Source organism: Trachinotus anak, unplaced genomic scaffold (genome assembly GCF_046630095.1).
Source record: "Trachinotus anak isolate AG129_WGS33_773 ecotype Australia unplaced genomic scaffold, CSIRO_AGI_Tana_v1 ptg000005l, whole genome shotgun sequence".
In the NCBI taxonomy this organism is placed as follows: domain Eukaryota; kingdom Metazoa; phylum Chordata; class Actinopteri; order Carangiformes; family Carangidae; genus Trachinotus; species Trachinotus anak.
Window position 1 is genome coordinate 14,001,465 of NW_027273856.1, and position 16,036 is coordinate 14,017,500.

A 16,036-nucleotide genomic window follows, 5' to 3' on the forward strand; every position below is an offset into this window, starting at 1 on the left:
TCTTTAAGGGCTGCTGGGACCTGGATGTCGCAACCTCCCCCAAACCATGAAGACCTGGAAAGAGGACAGACTACTAATCCACACAGGGAGCAGAACTCAGGGACATACATTCTACAGACAAGAGGTGACTAGAGGATTAAAGTTAGTTGCAGACAACAAATGATGTGAAAACGGAAATAAAGACAAGAGCAAACACCATAGGGTCAGAGTGAGAGGACATCTTTTAGGAAGTTATCAATGTTCTTGTCAGCAGGACGACACAGACTTTAAATTACTGAGGCCTTAAGCTTAATAAAAACAGAGTGAGACCAATCCCCTGGCGGGAAACCACCTCAGGTATGGTGGCACCAGGGTTCCTATAAGAACAGGCAACTTATTAAAAGCTAAGATGAGTTTGAACTTTAAATGAGTCACCACTCACTCATACTGTCCACAATTCCCTTGCTGTCTGCTCCTCTGATCGGTCTTGATATTTGCAAAACAAATTCAAAACACAAAGGTTTAGAACTGCATTTCAGATGAAACAGCACAGCCAAAATCATACTAAATATAATGCATTTAATTATGTTATGAATAAAAGGACAATTATGTTAAAATACAGTATGATTATGTATAAACACTGGCATGGTTATAATGTACAATCATCAGGAGTTTGTTCGTGATACTAAAAACATCATACAAAAATCATCAGAGCAAGAGATAATCCACCTGGTTCAACAACTTCAGTAAATGTGTCAAGTGTCTGATTGAGTGTGTCGTGGTCAGAAAGAAAGTCACATTGTTCAGGCACTGAGCCATTACACTGTAGGTCCCATGAGAGGGGCAAACAAATAGAATGCATTTAACTCCATTATGAACGCAGACAGGTGTGGGTGCACTGTGCTGCAAGGTAGCTACCACGAGCAGGCTGGATAATTTAAGGGCCCTAGGAAAAAAAACACACAAAAAAATATCCGGCCCCTGGACAGCCAAAACTGTGGCCCAAACAGTATCAAGGAGAAAAAAGTCATTTCTGTGTGCACTTAGAACAACAACTTGTGCTGCAATTTAACTGAACAAAGTGTTAAACAATCATCACCAAGTTTAAAGCACATCCATGTGTCTCCATCCATTCATTCTGCACTACATTAACATTAGGCTACACAGTGGTAAACACACAGCTAACTGATAGCAACCAAAGCTATTTATAGGCTAACTGACATATAGTGTTGGCAGGACAAAGATAAATATATTAAATACCATAACGTAACACTCATAATAGTTAGGAATGAATGTAGTGTTTGTAGGCGTCTTCTTACAGAAACATAACTGCGAGCCTGCTGCTAAGACACAACTACCGACAACTTCAGTTCCCGCTGCTACAGTTTATATTTGAGTGTTCACGTTAATGTGGTGCAAAAAACAGTGAATATTGTCAAACCATTAAAAAAAAAAAAAAATCCAAAGAAGTTTTGATTTTGGGTGGAGATACATGGGTGTACTTTGAATTTTGGAAGTTATCTTGATATCCCTTAAAGTTCCTTTAATCAGTATTTCACATTAATAATGTGAAAAACCAGCTCATGATGTTAACTATGGCCTGAAACTTCATCAATGTGATTTACTCATCGTTCTCCTTGGCATCTTTACCAGCCGGAAGCGCGCAGGGGTTTTGTAACGCCACTGTATGCTCCCTGTCCAGCACCAAACAGCAGACACGCAGTTAGTGGAACATTTAGCAGTTAAAGAGTCACAGTTTTCCCAGGGAACAGTGGAGACCAAAACAAAGCTAAAAAGGACAGAAAATGTTGTTTTGACAAAACAAAACAAACAAACAAACAAACAAATCTAAATCAATATATTGAGCTTCAAATATCTGTTGCACATGAATTTGACACCTGCAGGGCTCCATGCAAACCTTACCATGCTCTTTTGTTTTCACCTCTCTTATAGCACATGCTATAGCAGCCTGAAGAGAAAAGCTTGAAGGGCGTGGACTTCACTCTAGAGTTACATAATTTTTTTTGTATCTAAGAAAAGCAGTGGTTGTTTGTTAATGAGGAGATAATCTTATTGTGCTTTCACTTAATGGGCTGCAGTAGTTACAGTAAGTAACTATCAAATTGGACTGGCCTAGCTAGTGAACATGACTCAGATCCTCTGGTAAGAGCTCGGCAGGTAGCCAGTGGAAACAATGTGTGCTATGCAGGGTGCAAGAAGAACTGGTTCATCGAGGTGGACGCAGCAGCTTTTCATCTGCGCTGAAAGACGCCTCTTCCAGTCAACTGAGTTTTTTTTTTTTTTTTTTTAGAGTTAGGCTAAACACACATACAGCCTGTCTGAAAGTGCATTCAGTTGTCACGCAAAGCAACACCAGGAGTGTTGCAGCTGACTGTCGTAGTCAAAGCTTCTGCACCATGTGTCGGTTACAGTCACAGTTTTCTATCATGTGCACATCAAACATTTTAGATCCTTCATTTAACAGCAACGAGTGGAACTTTAGATTACATTTGAATCTGTTACTTCATGAAAATCTGAAAAAGTTCGTGTTTGTATTCAAGTCAGCTTGATTTTGTTTTGATGAGTGTTTTTTTCTTCCCTTGTGTCAGTCAGTGCGCTAGTAACGGCTGGCGTCGTCATACGAGGTCACGTCCAGGTCGAAGAAGTCCTCCAGCTTCCACTGCAGGGTCTCGAACGTGGGCCGGTCCTGTTCATTCTCCTTCCAGCACTCCATCATAATGTCATACATGACTTTGGGGCAGTTGGGAGGGCGCGCCATCCTGTAACCATGGGAGACCCTCTGGACCACCTGGTAGTTCGTCATGGCTGGAATAATCAGGGAGGAACATGATCTCAGATCCAACAGGACAGATTTCTGCACTCAAATGTTAGTGTGAAAAGGTTTGCAGACATGTTGAATCTCTACGTTCAGAGAGTCATTCATGAGGTGTTACCTGGGTAAGGCATCTGGCCGAACGTCATGATCTCATACAGCAAAATTCCAAAGGACCAAACATCAGATTTTATGGAGAACTTGTTCTCGTTGATGGCCTCTGGAGCAGTCCACTTCACAGGAAATTTTGTGCCTTCTTTGGCTTCGTACACATTGTCATTCTCTTTCTACGAACAAAACAAGACACACAAAATACAGATTTTTACACTAAAGCTGATTAACCTGAAAAGTAAAGATCCACACTTTGGCAGGACCACGCTGGACTGTGGAGGGATATTTGATCTATTTGGGCATCAGTCAACACAAAAGAGTGTATAATGCATGCCAGTGAATGAGGGCATTCATTGTGTAAGTTGGTCAAAAGGTTCATTTACCAAATTGTTTCTTCAGTCTACTGTACAGGCTTTGGCAATATCCAAAACTGAACATCTCGATATGGTCCAGCCCAAATATCACGATATACGATATTATCGTGGGATTTATTATTGTATTTTATGTGTCAGATATAAGTGACACTGCCACTAAACAGCAGTTCAGTCTTTTATTGTCACATTCCAAGGCATAATGTAGAGTTAGCAAAGCAGTGAAATGAGGGTTGGACTTCACAGTAGGGCAGTACGTGGAAAACTTATTTAAAAAAAATAAATAAATAAAATAAATTAATTAATAAAATTAAAAAATAAATAAATAAAAAAAAAAATATATATATATATATATATATATATATATGTTTCCTCAAGTGTTTGTACGAAATCCAAGTTCACTGTTAATGTATCTACAGTGAATGTACTTCACCATGTATGGTATTAATTATAATAATACATGTAGATATATATATATATATATATATATATGTGTGTGTGAAAAGCACTTTAAAAGTCAAACCCACCATGAAGACCCTGGCAAGGCCAAAGTCAGCGACCTTGCAGATGTTGTTCTCCCCCACCAGGACGTTCCTGGCTGCCAGGTCTCTGTGGATATAGTTCTGTAACTCCAGGAAAGCCATGCCTGATGCCACCTGCGCAGCCATTTCAATCTGGTCAGAGAAACGCAGCGTGGTACCCTTATCCTCTGAAATCACAGGTAGAGAGTCACAAGATGAGTCACAGTCCTCCCAGTAGGACATGTAGCTAAGAAAGACTGGAGATATTAAACTATGAAAGGACATATTTGCATTATGTATTGACATATAACAATTTATACACCAAATTATTCAAACTTTTTTACTAGTGAAAACTGGTGGCAGACTCCCCCCACCGTTTGCTCCAGTATGAACATTTAACATTATGTTTTTTTTCAAATCAGATCATGACTTGAAAAAGTGCAATTCCAATCAGAGTTGCATTTTTGAATTAAGCTATAACTCACACAACAGCCTTAACAAGCTAAAAGCTATGACATAATTATTCAGTGACCGCTGATTTTGTGGGCTTTGTGTAGCTGTAGCTGATCAATGTTAATGGCACAACCTGGTGAAACTGCAAAATGTAACTCTGGGCTGTTGCATGTTCAGTTCTGTATTATTTACACTCAGTCAAAGATGGTTTCTCTGTATCATTTTGAGCTTTGAAGAGATTTATACACAGCAGACATTGTGATATGTCATAGCAGGAATAGCACAGGTGGAGTTAACGCCATCAATGATGGCTCTGTTCCATGTAATTGTTCCAGTAGGCTAAGCCAGTTAAGTGAACATGCACAGTATCTGTACCCTGAAACTGACACAGCTAAATGGAATGCAGCCCTCATTATGGTTATTAATTACAGCCGTTACTCTGACAGGTTTAAGTGTCTGGCTGAAGAAATGTACACTCAACAGCAACAAAGCAACAAGTGTTTGCTTGGATGAAAAACCTAGCATTAGCGCTCCACACAGGTAGCACTGGTGATGAGACAGCCGCTGGTGGACGGTGAACAGCAGTCACAATCTTCCACCCAAAGTTTTTAGCAGATCAAATCATCATTTTCAGCTTATTGTTAAAACAATGAATTGGTTTTTTGTTTCCAGTTTAATTTGTCAAATTTGCATGACGGGGCTAAGAGAAGGGGGGAGTTTTCACCACTAGTGAAGCATTTAAATAAAGTTGTTATGTGTCAATATATAATACAAATATGTTCTTACAAGAAATAGGTTTTTGATTAAATTAATAATTTAATTTAATTAATCTTTAAATTGGGAGCTTCAGCTTCATTTGGGGTTGAGAAACAGCTCATCCTGTTGGTCTGCACAGCTTAAACCAGCTGAAGCTGCTAAAGCACAGAGCTGTGCCTAAAACACTGTCAGCTGTGACTCTGCAGCAGCGTGTCATTACTGCTTTGACCAGACAACTGCAGCTGCTCCTGATACGTTTCACACCATGATTATCTTCAGGAATAACTGAGGAATAATAGTACACTTCTAATTTATTGTCTAATTTGCACTGGCAATGTCCTTCTCCCATCTTATGATGTGTTCCTGTCCTCATTATAATATTACAGGTTTTATTTTGCATCATTGTTGATTTTTTTTTGTTTTGTCTTAATGTGTAACGTTTGTCTTGCACTAGATGTATGGGGACAAATAAAGTTTATTGAACTGAATTGAATTACTGTTAATGTAGGTTTAACAGGCAGCAAATACACATCTGGAATTTACCATACTGAAAATAACAACAATTCAAATTGCAAATAGTAAAAAATATTGGATTGGATGTTTTCTGACTTTCAGTTAAATATAAACAGCGTCAAATGCTGTTTTCACTAGTTTTTTACCAAAGTTTTAATTTCAGATGGAAGCGACACCACATCTCTCACACTACAGCTCAGGGCAACTAATGATTATTTTCACTAGTGACATCTGCTCATCATTTTCTCAAGGAAATAAAAATCATTTTATATAAAAAAATATGTTGGAAATAAATATTTTAAAAAGCCCATTTGGTAATTTGCCAGAGCCCCACATTTAAGTATCCAGATGTTTTTTTTTCCTAACCAGCAGTCCATAACCAACAATATTAAATTTACCTTCATAAATTGCAAAGCATCAAAGCTTCACACTGGAAGGTGGAACCAGAGAACGACATTTCAGCTTGAAAAATTATAATGCTGATTAGTCAATTATCAAAATAGGTGCTTACTAATTTTCTGTCAGTCAAATCAACATGATAATATTACAAAAATTTAAAATGTGGAAACAAAATTAACAAAACCACCAGCATTAACGAAGCAAAAGCGAGTGATTAGCAGCCTGTTGCAGACGAGTGGAGCCCCAGGCTTCCATTTGAGTGAAAAGCTTGTGAAGAAAGTCAAGTTCTCTATTTCAGGATCTATGTAGAAATGGTAATGGTAATTTCACTACAGACTACAGCTATGGGTCAAACATATTTATTATCTTGGCCCAAAAATGTTGTTTGGAAAACTCCAGCAGGCTGTTGCACTGTATGCCTTTTACTGACAGTGGCTTCTGTCTTACCACTCTACCAGAAAGGCCTGACTGATGGAGCAGGCTCTCCCATCTCTGCAGAGCAGTTCTAACGTTCTGTTGGAGTGACTGTTGGGTTCTTGGTCACCTCCCTGACCTTCTTGCCTAGTTACTCCTGGTTGTCCCAACTTCTTAAATTTCACAGTTATTGAGGCCACTGTGCTCCTGGGAACAGTCAGAGCTTTAGAAATGGTTTCATGCCCTCGAACTGATCTATGCCTCGACACAGTTTTATCGCAGAGAGCTCCCTGGACCTCCTGGTTTGGTTTTTGTCCTCACAGGCAGTGTGAACTGTGGGACCTTACACACACAGGTGTGTTTCTGAACTAGGAGTGGGCCTTATAACAATGAGCAAGGGCACAAAAACAAAAGACTTCCAGTCTGAACTTTCAGAATAAAATCAGAGTTGAAGTGACAGACTTTGTGTCCACGAACTGATCATGTGATCACATGAGTTTAACTAAATCTGTGGGCTCACGATTTAGGTCGTGCAATGCAACTGCACTCAAAAAGATCTCACATGATCTTTGTGTCGCCCGCCCCTATCCTAAACTATGTCCAATCAGTTCAGTTTGCCAGAGGTCAATTAAAGTAAAGGTAAATTAAAGCAAACAGGATGCTCCTGAATTTGGAGTTCTGCAGCAAAGGTCAGATTACTTTAGTAAATGTGTGATTTCAGTTTCAGATTTCTAATCAGTTTTGTCTAAAAACAAGTTTTCACTTTGTCGTGATGATTGAGGGTAGTTTGAAAAAGGCAGTTCTATCCACAGAAAATTCTACAACACGAAGTTTGCAAAAAAGTAGGAGTAGGAGTTTAAACATGTTCTGAAGTCACTGTATGATTACGAACCTTAAACACATGCAACTCTACACAAATGCACAAACCTAAGATGATGCATGCTAATTGGCTGTAAATGGAAGCAAGCGAAGCCATTCTCTTCCTCATATTGAGCTCAGCATGTCACGCCATGCTGGCTTGATCCAAGGAGATAAAACGAGGGGAACATTTAGTGCACGTCCTTATCTTTCTACATCAGAGCAGAATGAGGCAACTGTAGACTCCAGGAGCCATCAGTAAGATCTCAGCCAGGCTCAGAGTTACTAAACCACAAATCTGAAAAATAAGACGAGAGCCTCTTTCATGGAACCATTTTCATGATCCAACTTTTACATAATTTATCTTTCAAGCCCTCTGTTCAATCTGGCCTGAAGTATTAACATCTTAGAAAAAAAGTTAAAAATGAAAATCACTTTCTATAGACTGCTGGAAGAGACTTTGTAAAAATAAAAGTTATGATGTGAAATATGTGTGGGTGGAAATGAAGTGTAGGTTTAGGCTCTGGCTCTCTGTCCCTGGTATAAATCTCTAGACCGTAGTCGGAGCCTTGCCACAGGTGGGCAGACTGCTTCCAGAGAGCTGCAGCAGTATCATTGGACTCTGACCCCACTATAAAGTAGCAGTGGCTCATAACCACATGTGGGGATGAAAACGAGGCCGTCTTACTCTGCAGGTACTCCAGCAGGCTGCCGTTCTTCATCAGCTCTGTGATGATGTAGATGGGATCCTCCATGGTGCAGACGGCGTACAGCTGGATCAGCTTGGAGTGCCGCAGCCTCTTCATGATCTGAGCTTCTCTCAGGAAGTCCTCAGGATCCATGGTGCCTAGGAAAGGTGTTCAGGCGATACATTATGTGGTGTAGTGTTTGTGCATTGTGCAGTTGTGCAATTCTTGCATTTTCTGTTGATGAATATGTGTTATAATTGTAGTTGTTTTGTTCTGGTCTGGTTACCCATAGAGGCTAGTGCTGTTAATGCTAACTATCCAGTTCATTTTCCACACAGGGAACTGGACTCGTTTTACAACCAGGTGACCCTGACTTTTCCCAGACAACTACTTGAAGGAAATTTCAAATTTAAATTAAATTTAAAGTCAAGAACCACCTGTTATCATATGACCAACGCTCCATACTCAACTCAAACTGCATTTGCTGACCGTGAGATGTGGTAGAAAGGGCTGGGAAAAGCTTATAAAAAAGCTAGTACGTGAACCTTGAGTTGAGATTATCTTGTCACAGGTGTTATTTTCAAGCTGGGGATCTCTGCCAGGGATCTCTGTGGGCTTACGAAGAGGTTATAAAACTCAAGTCTTTATAGATGCATAAGTCATTTTTAGCCATTTCAGAGCTGGACAAAGTTTTGTTTTCGTCATTTAAAGGTAAGTGTAATTCCGCGGGCCTTTCTGAATGGCGCTGTGCAAATAAAAACGATTAGTTGCTATACCAGGTTTAAGAGTCTTCACTGCAACTGATGTGGTTTCATTCCACAGGCCCTCGAAGACTTCACCAAACTGACCAGCGCCCAGCTTCCTCAGTAGTTTGATGGATTTGCGGTCAATCTCCCATTGGTCCACTGTGTTGTAGGACAGACCATGAGTCTGTGGAGCCTCCATCTACAAGGACAGGAAGAGTCAAGATTTACTGAGGAGACTATTCGTCTTTATACTGTATAAATAAGTCAACTTAATGATTAGCAACAAGGCAATAATGAATGAGCTCAGTCCATGTTGTAATACATTGTGTGTTTCACCTTTTCGCATGGTTCACCCAGACGCACGCAGAGGCCATCAGCCTGTCTGGAGTAATGTTCCACTAACTCCTTCAGTGTCTGAAAGGATCTCGATCTTGACACATAGTAGTGGCCGTTGTCCAGTTTTTTCAGCTTGTAATGCTTCACCCTCCCACTGTCCAGCACTGAAAGACAAGTCAGCAAAGTCAGCATACAAGCATTTACCTTGTATAGTCAACAACTGTACAACTAAGGTTTCCTCATGGTAAAGAGCCCCTTAACAACTGCAAACAACTTTCTACTGCTGCTGTACAGTTAAGTTGAAAAGAGTGGTGAGACTGAACCAGTGCAGCAAAGGTCACCAATAGGTGGACCGTGGTCCAAATCTGGGCCCTGATGCCGTCCAGTCCAGACCTGGACCTATAACCAGCAATTATAGATAATTGAAATTTTGACAAAGTGTTTCTGTTATAACCAGCACAGTTTTTCTAGCCTTTGCAGCACTGGTCACATGATGCTACTCTGCCAATTGGTGCAACTTCAGTTAGAGAGTGAGATACCCACACAGAGAAGGGACGAGAAGAGAGATGTCGGAGAAATAAATGGGGGAAGTGGGAGAGTGGGATATAAGAGATAAGATGTGTTGACTGTTTATTAGAAAATGGTTGAAACTGTTCTGACTGATGTGAAATGGACTTAACAAAAAAGAAAAAGGGAAAGTCAAGCTACACTTTTTTGGCCTATTTCTTTCTTTTTTTTTCAATAAAATTCAGTACTTTATTTTAAGATTCACATTTTTCAATAGCTCTCAGTTATGTTCTTATTACAGCCCTTATGGTCCTTGAGAAAAGAACATAGAATTATTATTAGAGAATAATAACCAGTGTTCTGGGCCTTTGCTTGAGGACACTTTGTCCAACTGGACCTCTCTGAATATTATCTGAAAACCACTACAATACAGGAAAGTTGTGTGCTGTGAAACCAAAACAATGAGCTGAAAGATGCTGAAAGATGCTAAAACGCTCTGTAGGGATGAGGGAAACTGTGGAGGTGGTGATAATTCTTTGTAGGTTATCACTATGAGCATGAGCGTTCATGTTACATGTGGTCATTTGCTCAATTGTTTATATGAAAATATTGATTGGTGTAGCTTAAGGAGTTGACCATGAATGTTCATTAAGGAAAATACAAAAATAGATCACTGAAAATTCAGAGGTATGTATGTATTTTTATAGAGAAGTCCTTTTGCAATGTTCAGTTTTGTTGTGATAGAACAATTGTTTTCATAATTAAAAAAATAAATAAATAAATAAGTGAATTGATCTGGGACGAGTGGCTGTGAAATAAAGTAGATGATCAACCAGCTTTAATGAATGAACACGGAAAGAATTCAGCTGTAATGGAAACAGCAAGGCCACTGAAAAGACAGATTACAACAGAGGGAGATAAAGTTATCACACAGCTTTTATGGGAGCAGAGACCTCTATTTATTTAACTTGATGACCTTCAAACCATCAATCATTTGAACTGACAGAACAAATGAGTCATCCAACAATGCTTGGGGATGAAGTGTATGTTTTGTGGCGGAGAAGCACACAGACAGACACGGAGGGAGGAAGGATATCGATAAGAAGATGCTAGTCAGCGAAAGTGCAATTATAAGGTTGTATATGAGGATTTTGATATTGATAGTGTGGGATAATACGGTCGTAAAAATCTAATTTGTTGATGAAAGCTGTTCACAACTTTCTGAGTAAATATCTAGTTACAAGTTCTGTTTTCAGCTGCAGGGATACAGGTAATATATTGAGCCCATGTGTGAATACAGCAGGCCTTTAGAGTGGGTGGACGTGTTGTTGTTCTATTTTACAACGGGCCTGAAACCAGAATAATACAAACATCCAAGAGTGAAAAAGAATGACAAGATTCAGGAACCTCTGTTGGTAAAGGCAGATACAAGTCAGACAAATTGTTCAAGGAGCGACAAGAGTCTCAGTTGATTATAATGTAAATAAAATACTGTGTTTTCTGTGGCATACTTTTTGTGTCATGTCCTGCCCCCTGCGCGCACCACCCAGGGGCCACCCCTCAACGGAGCACAGTATTTCCTGTAGGCTGGTCAACGTAGCGACTTAGTGGATCATATGAGAAATCAACTAAAGTTAATGGTCAATCAAACCCGTGAATGTACCAAATTGAGCAAGGCTGTCTTTAACTTCTTATCAATTCCCCATTTATCTGTAATGTATATGTAATTTGTTCTTACAAAGGTTACAGAGTCTTGGATATGTGTCTGGACTTTTCCATCAGTATTAAGAGATATCTCAGCTGCAGCATGCGTTATTGGAGGGATACCCCACCCCACCCAGTCCCAGCACCACTCGGCAAACTGACCCAGTTATATTGCTAACAAAGCTTGCTAACATTAGCCACCGTAAGTGTTGCAGCTAAATTTAACAAGGGTATTTTATTGCTTATGATTTCAAGTTTTTGCTTAAGAGAAGATTGTGTCATTTCATATTTCATAAGTGGCATAATCCTGCTTTAATGTTCATATTAATCTGCACTGTTGAATGGGGAATTTATCTAAAGCTGATGCAGCTAACATAGCTTCTTATCTTAGCTCACCTGAGAGAGAGAGCTCTCCTTTCTGACTTTCACAGTTTCTGATGAGGAAGGCACCATGTTGGTTCCCTTCAGCCAGCAACATCTTCTCCGCATCCAGCCTTTTGGTGTTGGGAAAATACCATCTACAAAGCAGAATTTAAGCAAGGAGCAAAGGTGATCAAACACATTTCAGCCATTTCTGACTTGGGCTATATCAAAAATGTAACATCTCAATACAGTCCAGCCCTATAATCAGAATATACCACCTTATCAATTTTAGAATACATAATTTTATTATTGTATTTTATGTTTCACATGTTTCTTTTATAATATGTAATTATATTATTGCATTTTATGTTTCTGGTAGAAGCCACTAAACAGCAGTTTAAAGTTCTATTTGTCACATGCCAAGGTACAAAGGACAGCAGGCAAAGCCGTGACATGAGGGTTGAACTTGGCAGCGGGGCAGATTCTGCAAAATTGCGAAGAATAATAAATGAAAGATTAAAAATGTTTGATATTATGGAAAAAAATGTCAGGAAATATGGCAATATTCAATATTATTTGAATATCGGCCCAAGCCTATGATCTGTGAAAGGGGCCAAAGGTTCACTGTGTTCACTGGTGATTTGATTTATTGCAAATTGTCTTACTAACACCAACAACTAACACCAGTTTTTAAATCTAGTGTTTTCCTTTTGTCAAAAATAAAATCCCCAGAAAACCTCAAACCATCTATGCATGTATATCTTATATTATACTACACGTATATCTTACTAACAAGTATAGTGTGTGTATCCAAACCCTGGTATATCTTGCTCCTCTGGGCCAGTGAGCTCGACTGTTCGACTCCAAAAACTATTAAAAACACATGAAGGAATTCAAGATGCAAATTCATACATAAAATGAGTCTTTCCACTTAAAGAACCCTTATGTGGAAACTTTCAACAACAATAACAACTTCTCCACAATCTCACACTTCACAATGAACTGGAACAAATCAATTACACAACGACTTCTGCAGCCCCAAGATTCCACCGTCCCACTTCACATTGGCATCATAAAATATTTAAGCATCAATATTTCTACCAGGCTGTCAGAGTTCTTCGACCTCAATTACATCCCAAGCTCCCACTGACTTTCACTGAGCTAATCTCTATAGTTAAAATGAAAGCTACCTCAGATCAATTTGTTTTCAGTGCTTTCCACCACCTCCACCAACAAATGGTTTAAAGCACTTGACTTATTAACAAATCAATTTTAACCTAAAAAACCACACAGGTAATTTTTTTCCAACCCTCTGATACAGCCCATAGGAGTGTCTCCTGCAATAGCACCTCAATGGCAGCAGGTGTACCTGCGTACCTGTGTACCTCGGTTATCGTGGTCACAACAATAAAGACACAGACTGTACTGAGAGCAGCGTACCTGCTGTTATGATTACTATAATAACGGTCATAGCTTTGTTAGATTTAGGGGAAAAAAATGTCATTTGGGTTCAAATAAGTGCATCCTCAACATTAGACGATCTTCGTTGTCGTGGTTACAATAATGACAATACAAACTGCTACTTTCACATGGGAATTGAACATGTGTTGACCCATCCATCCACCCCAACCTCCTCCTGACGTGGACTTTGTCGCTCTAGAAACTACGTGACCGTACTTTTCCCTTTGCTCCTGTCATCATTGCTACGACCACTAGATGTCGCCTGGCAACAAAAGTAACTATGGGTCATAATAACATGCTGCACAGACGACCTGTGGGCTCGTTTTTTAATGGAGGACAGTCTCATATTTATTTAAATGGAATCAGGAGCTCAAACTACAATAACCCATGGCTAGAATCAGAACAAAATCACTGTTAAACTTCCTCAGCTGCAGACCTTTCCCACCTACCACAATCAATCAAGAAAGTGAATTACTGTAAGAACAACACAATCTGACAACTCTGAGTCACACAAAATGCTGTTGGTTTTGGTTTTCTCATGAGATTTGCTGACAATAAGAAATATTTAAAAAAATAACACGAGCTTATCCTTTAAGGTCTTTATTATTTACTTCTATTAGAGCTGAACAATTAATCAAAATATTATCAAAATCACAATATGGCCAAGTGAAATATCCAAATCGCAGGTAAACTGTATCACAACATACCATAAATGAAGCATTGTGGAAATGCCCCACCTACAAATCATATTCTCCACATATAAGGGAACAAGCTTGTTTAGTACAGACCCCAGAAAAAAAAAAATCACATCATCTTTTTTTTCTGAAGTGAAAATGAAATTTAAAAATTACCATTCCCATTATAATCATGAGTCAAACCGCGATTACAACATTATAACTTCTATATTGATCTTACACTAAACAATTTCATGGTTCATCATAAGCTAACAACTAACACATACAGGGGGAGGGGGTCAACCAGGGGCCCCTAAAAGGCTAATCTGACTCCCATTAAACCAAGAATGGCTAAATATGCCCATGACATCTAACCAGAAGCTTCATCCACAAGTCCAGAAACTTTTCCTTGCCATTTCTTAGGTTCAGATCATAAGTGAGTTATCATAAGAATGGACGTGCTGTATTGGGAAATGGCCATTGTGACAAAATGGAAAAAGTAAAGCCCTAACCCTGATTACAATGCTGAAAGGTGTAAGACCTGACCTTTAACATAACATTAATCTCTGATTGATAAAGACTTGTCCTCAGATATGTATCTAAAAAAAGTCCATGTGTTATGGAACAAATTCTTCTTTACATAGTCTCATCATGTCCATCAGGTTTGTGACTCAGTGAAACTATGACTTGACGGCTAGACCGATCAAAGGAATAAAGAACTATTTCTACTTGTAAACAAAACAGGAAAAACCAGAGCACAGCTGAGCAGAAACAGGTTTCACTGCAGAGGCCAAGTGGGCAATGAATGCCCCTCCAGTTCAGATCGTTCAGACTTTTCCGTGATGTTTTATTTTTTTCCAACAGATTAGCTTCACAATACACTTTTTATTCATGAACACATTGTCTAGAAAGGTAATAACAACCTTTCCAGTCATACTGGGTCACCTGAACACGTCAAGGCCCTTCACAGAATACTGAATTGGTTTCCTGCAGCTAAATTGAGCTTTGTTGCGAAACCAGTTTCTGTCTCTGCTCACAAACATGTAGCCATGCTAATTAAACAGTATACAGGCCTAGAAGAAATGCCAGCAATGGCAATTAGTGCACTATTTATGATCTCATGTTTTTGAGCCATTCCTTCCTGGGAATAATTAACCTGTAGGCACAGACTTCCTGGTCACAGAGAATTATTAACTAGTTTGTCCTAGTCTGAAAACATTTTTCAGCACTGAAGACAGAAAAAAACATGGGCTGCCATCACACTTTACTAAGTCTTTACCTCTGTCTTTACCTCTGAAATGACTGAAAAATTAGCCTAAATCCTGAAATGATTTAAATCTAAACAATACTGTAGTTAGAAAACAAAATCACAAATGGGTTTTGGCTTTAAAAGGGAATGTCTATTATCAAATTAAGAAAGTACTCCATGGTGAGGGGCAACAATACTTACGGCTCTGCATCAATACTCTCCACTGGTGCAACATAATTAGCAGGGATGTATCCCGTTTTGGAGGCTGAAACCCCGGTGAGGGCTTTGGCAAACCACCATTCACCAGCACTTTTGTCCAGAGCCTCTAAAGTGTCCCCGGCGTTGAAGCTCAGGTCCTCCTCGGTACGGGCGGAGTAGTCATACAGGGCGACGTAGTAATCCACGGCGGTCTCCACCGGCAGCGGCGGTAAGGACCTGGTGAAATGACTGTCCGGCTCTGCGTTGACAGCGCTGGGGTTTTCAATCACTGTGGCGGATTTCTCCGAGGGCCTGGTCTCATCTTTAGATGGACTCGGTTTTTTAAAACACGCCGTAAACCTCTCCCAACACGCAGAGAAGCTCTTCTGGATCTCCATGGTGCGGCCGTCAATCACAGCTGCGCATTGCGAGTCAGCAGTGAAGTGAGGAAATAGTTTGGGGGAATCCCTTCTCCGCGCTCATGGTCCACGCTCCGTAAAGTACAGAGTCATGTCAGTGATCCCGGAGTCAGGCAGCGGCGGTGTCTGGCCCCTGCACACACTCAGCACCCAGGGACGCTCTGTGGGAAGTGAGTTCACAGCTCAGCTGTCAAGGTTCCTGGTCAGAGAGACGGGTCTGGAGTTCACGGTTCATGCCCCACGGTGCCAACCACCTGCACCTGCTGAGGGACGGGGAGCGGCTCACGTCACCTTCGGTGAGGTGACGTCATTTGCCCCCTGGAGGCCATATTGGAGGCAACTTTTGGAATATTTATTTTTTGCTTTCTTAAAGATCAACACAAAATATGAAATGGAGTATTTTCCAGTCAGTCTCATCACATTATTTGCAAAGTTTTGCATTTGTAAATGTGAATTTGCGAAAACGAAACCTCGCTTTCATG

At 39.9% G+C, this 16,036-nt stretch overlaps 1 protein-coding gene across 1 annotated transcript; it reads right to left on the reverse strand.

The window, feature by feature from the left end:
• Window positions 1-538: 538 nt before the first annotated feature.
• frk (fyn-related Src family tyrosine kinase) lies at window positions 539-15,823 on the reverse strand. The gene is made up of 8 exons (XM_071478459.1): window positions 15,139-15,823; window positions 11,587-11,708; window positions 8,980-9,143; window positions 8,674-8,842; window positions 7,897-8,055; window positions 3,822-4,003; window positions 2,934-3,099; window positions 539-2,805 (listed from the first exon to the last, which is right to left on the reverse strand). Exons 1-8 carry the CDS (start codon window positions 15,531-15,533, stop codon window positions 2,597-2,599), a joined length of 1,566 nt encoding a protein of 521 aa, XP_071334560.1. The 5' UTR covers window positions 15,534-15,823; the 3' UTR covers window positions 539-2,596.
• Between the last annotated feature and the right edge of the window lie 213 nt (window positions 15,824-16,036).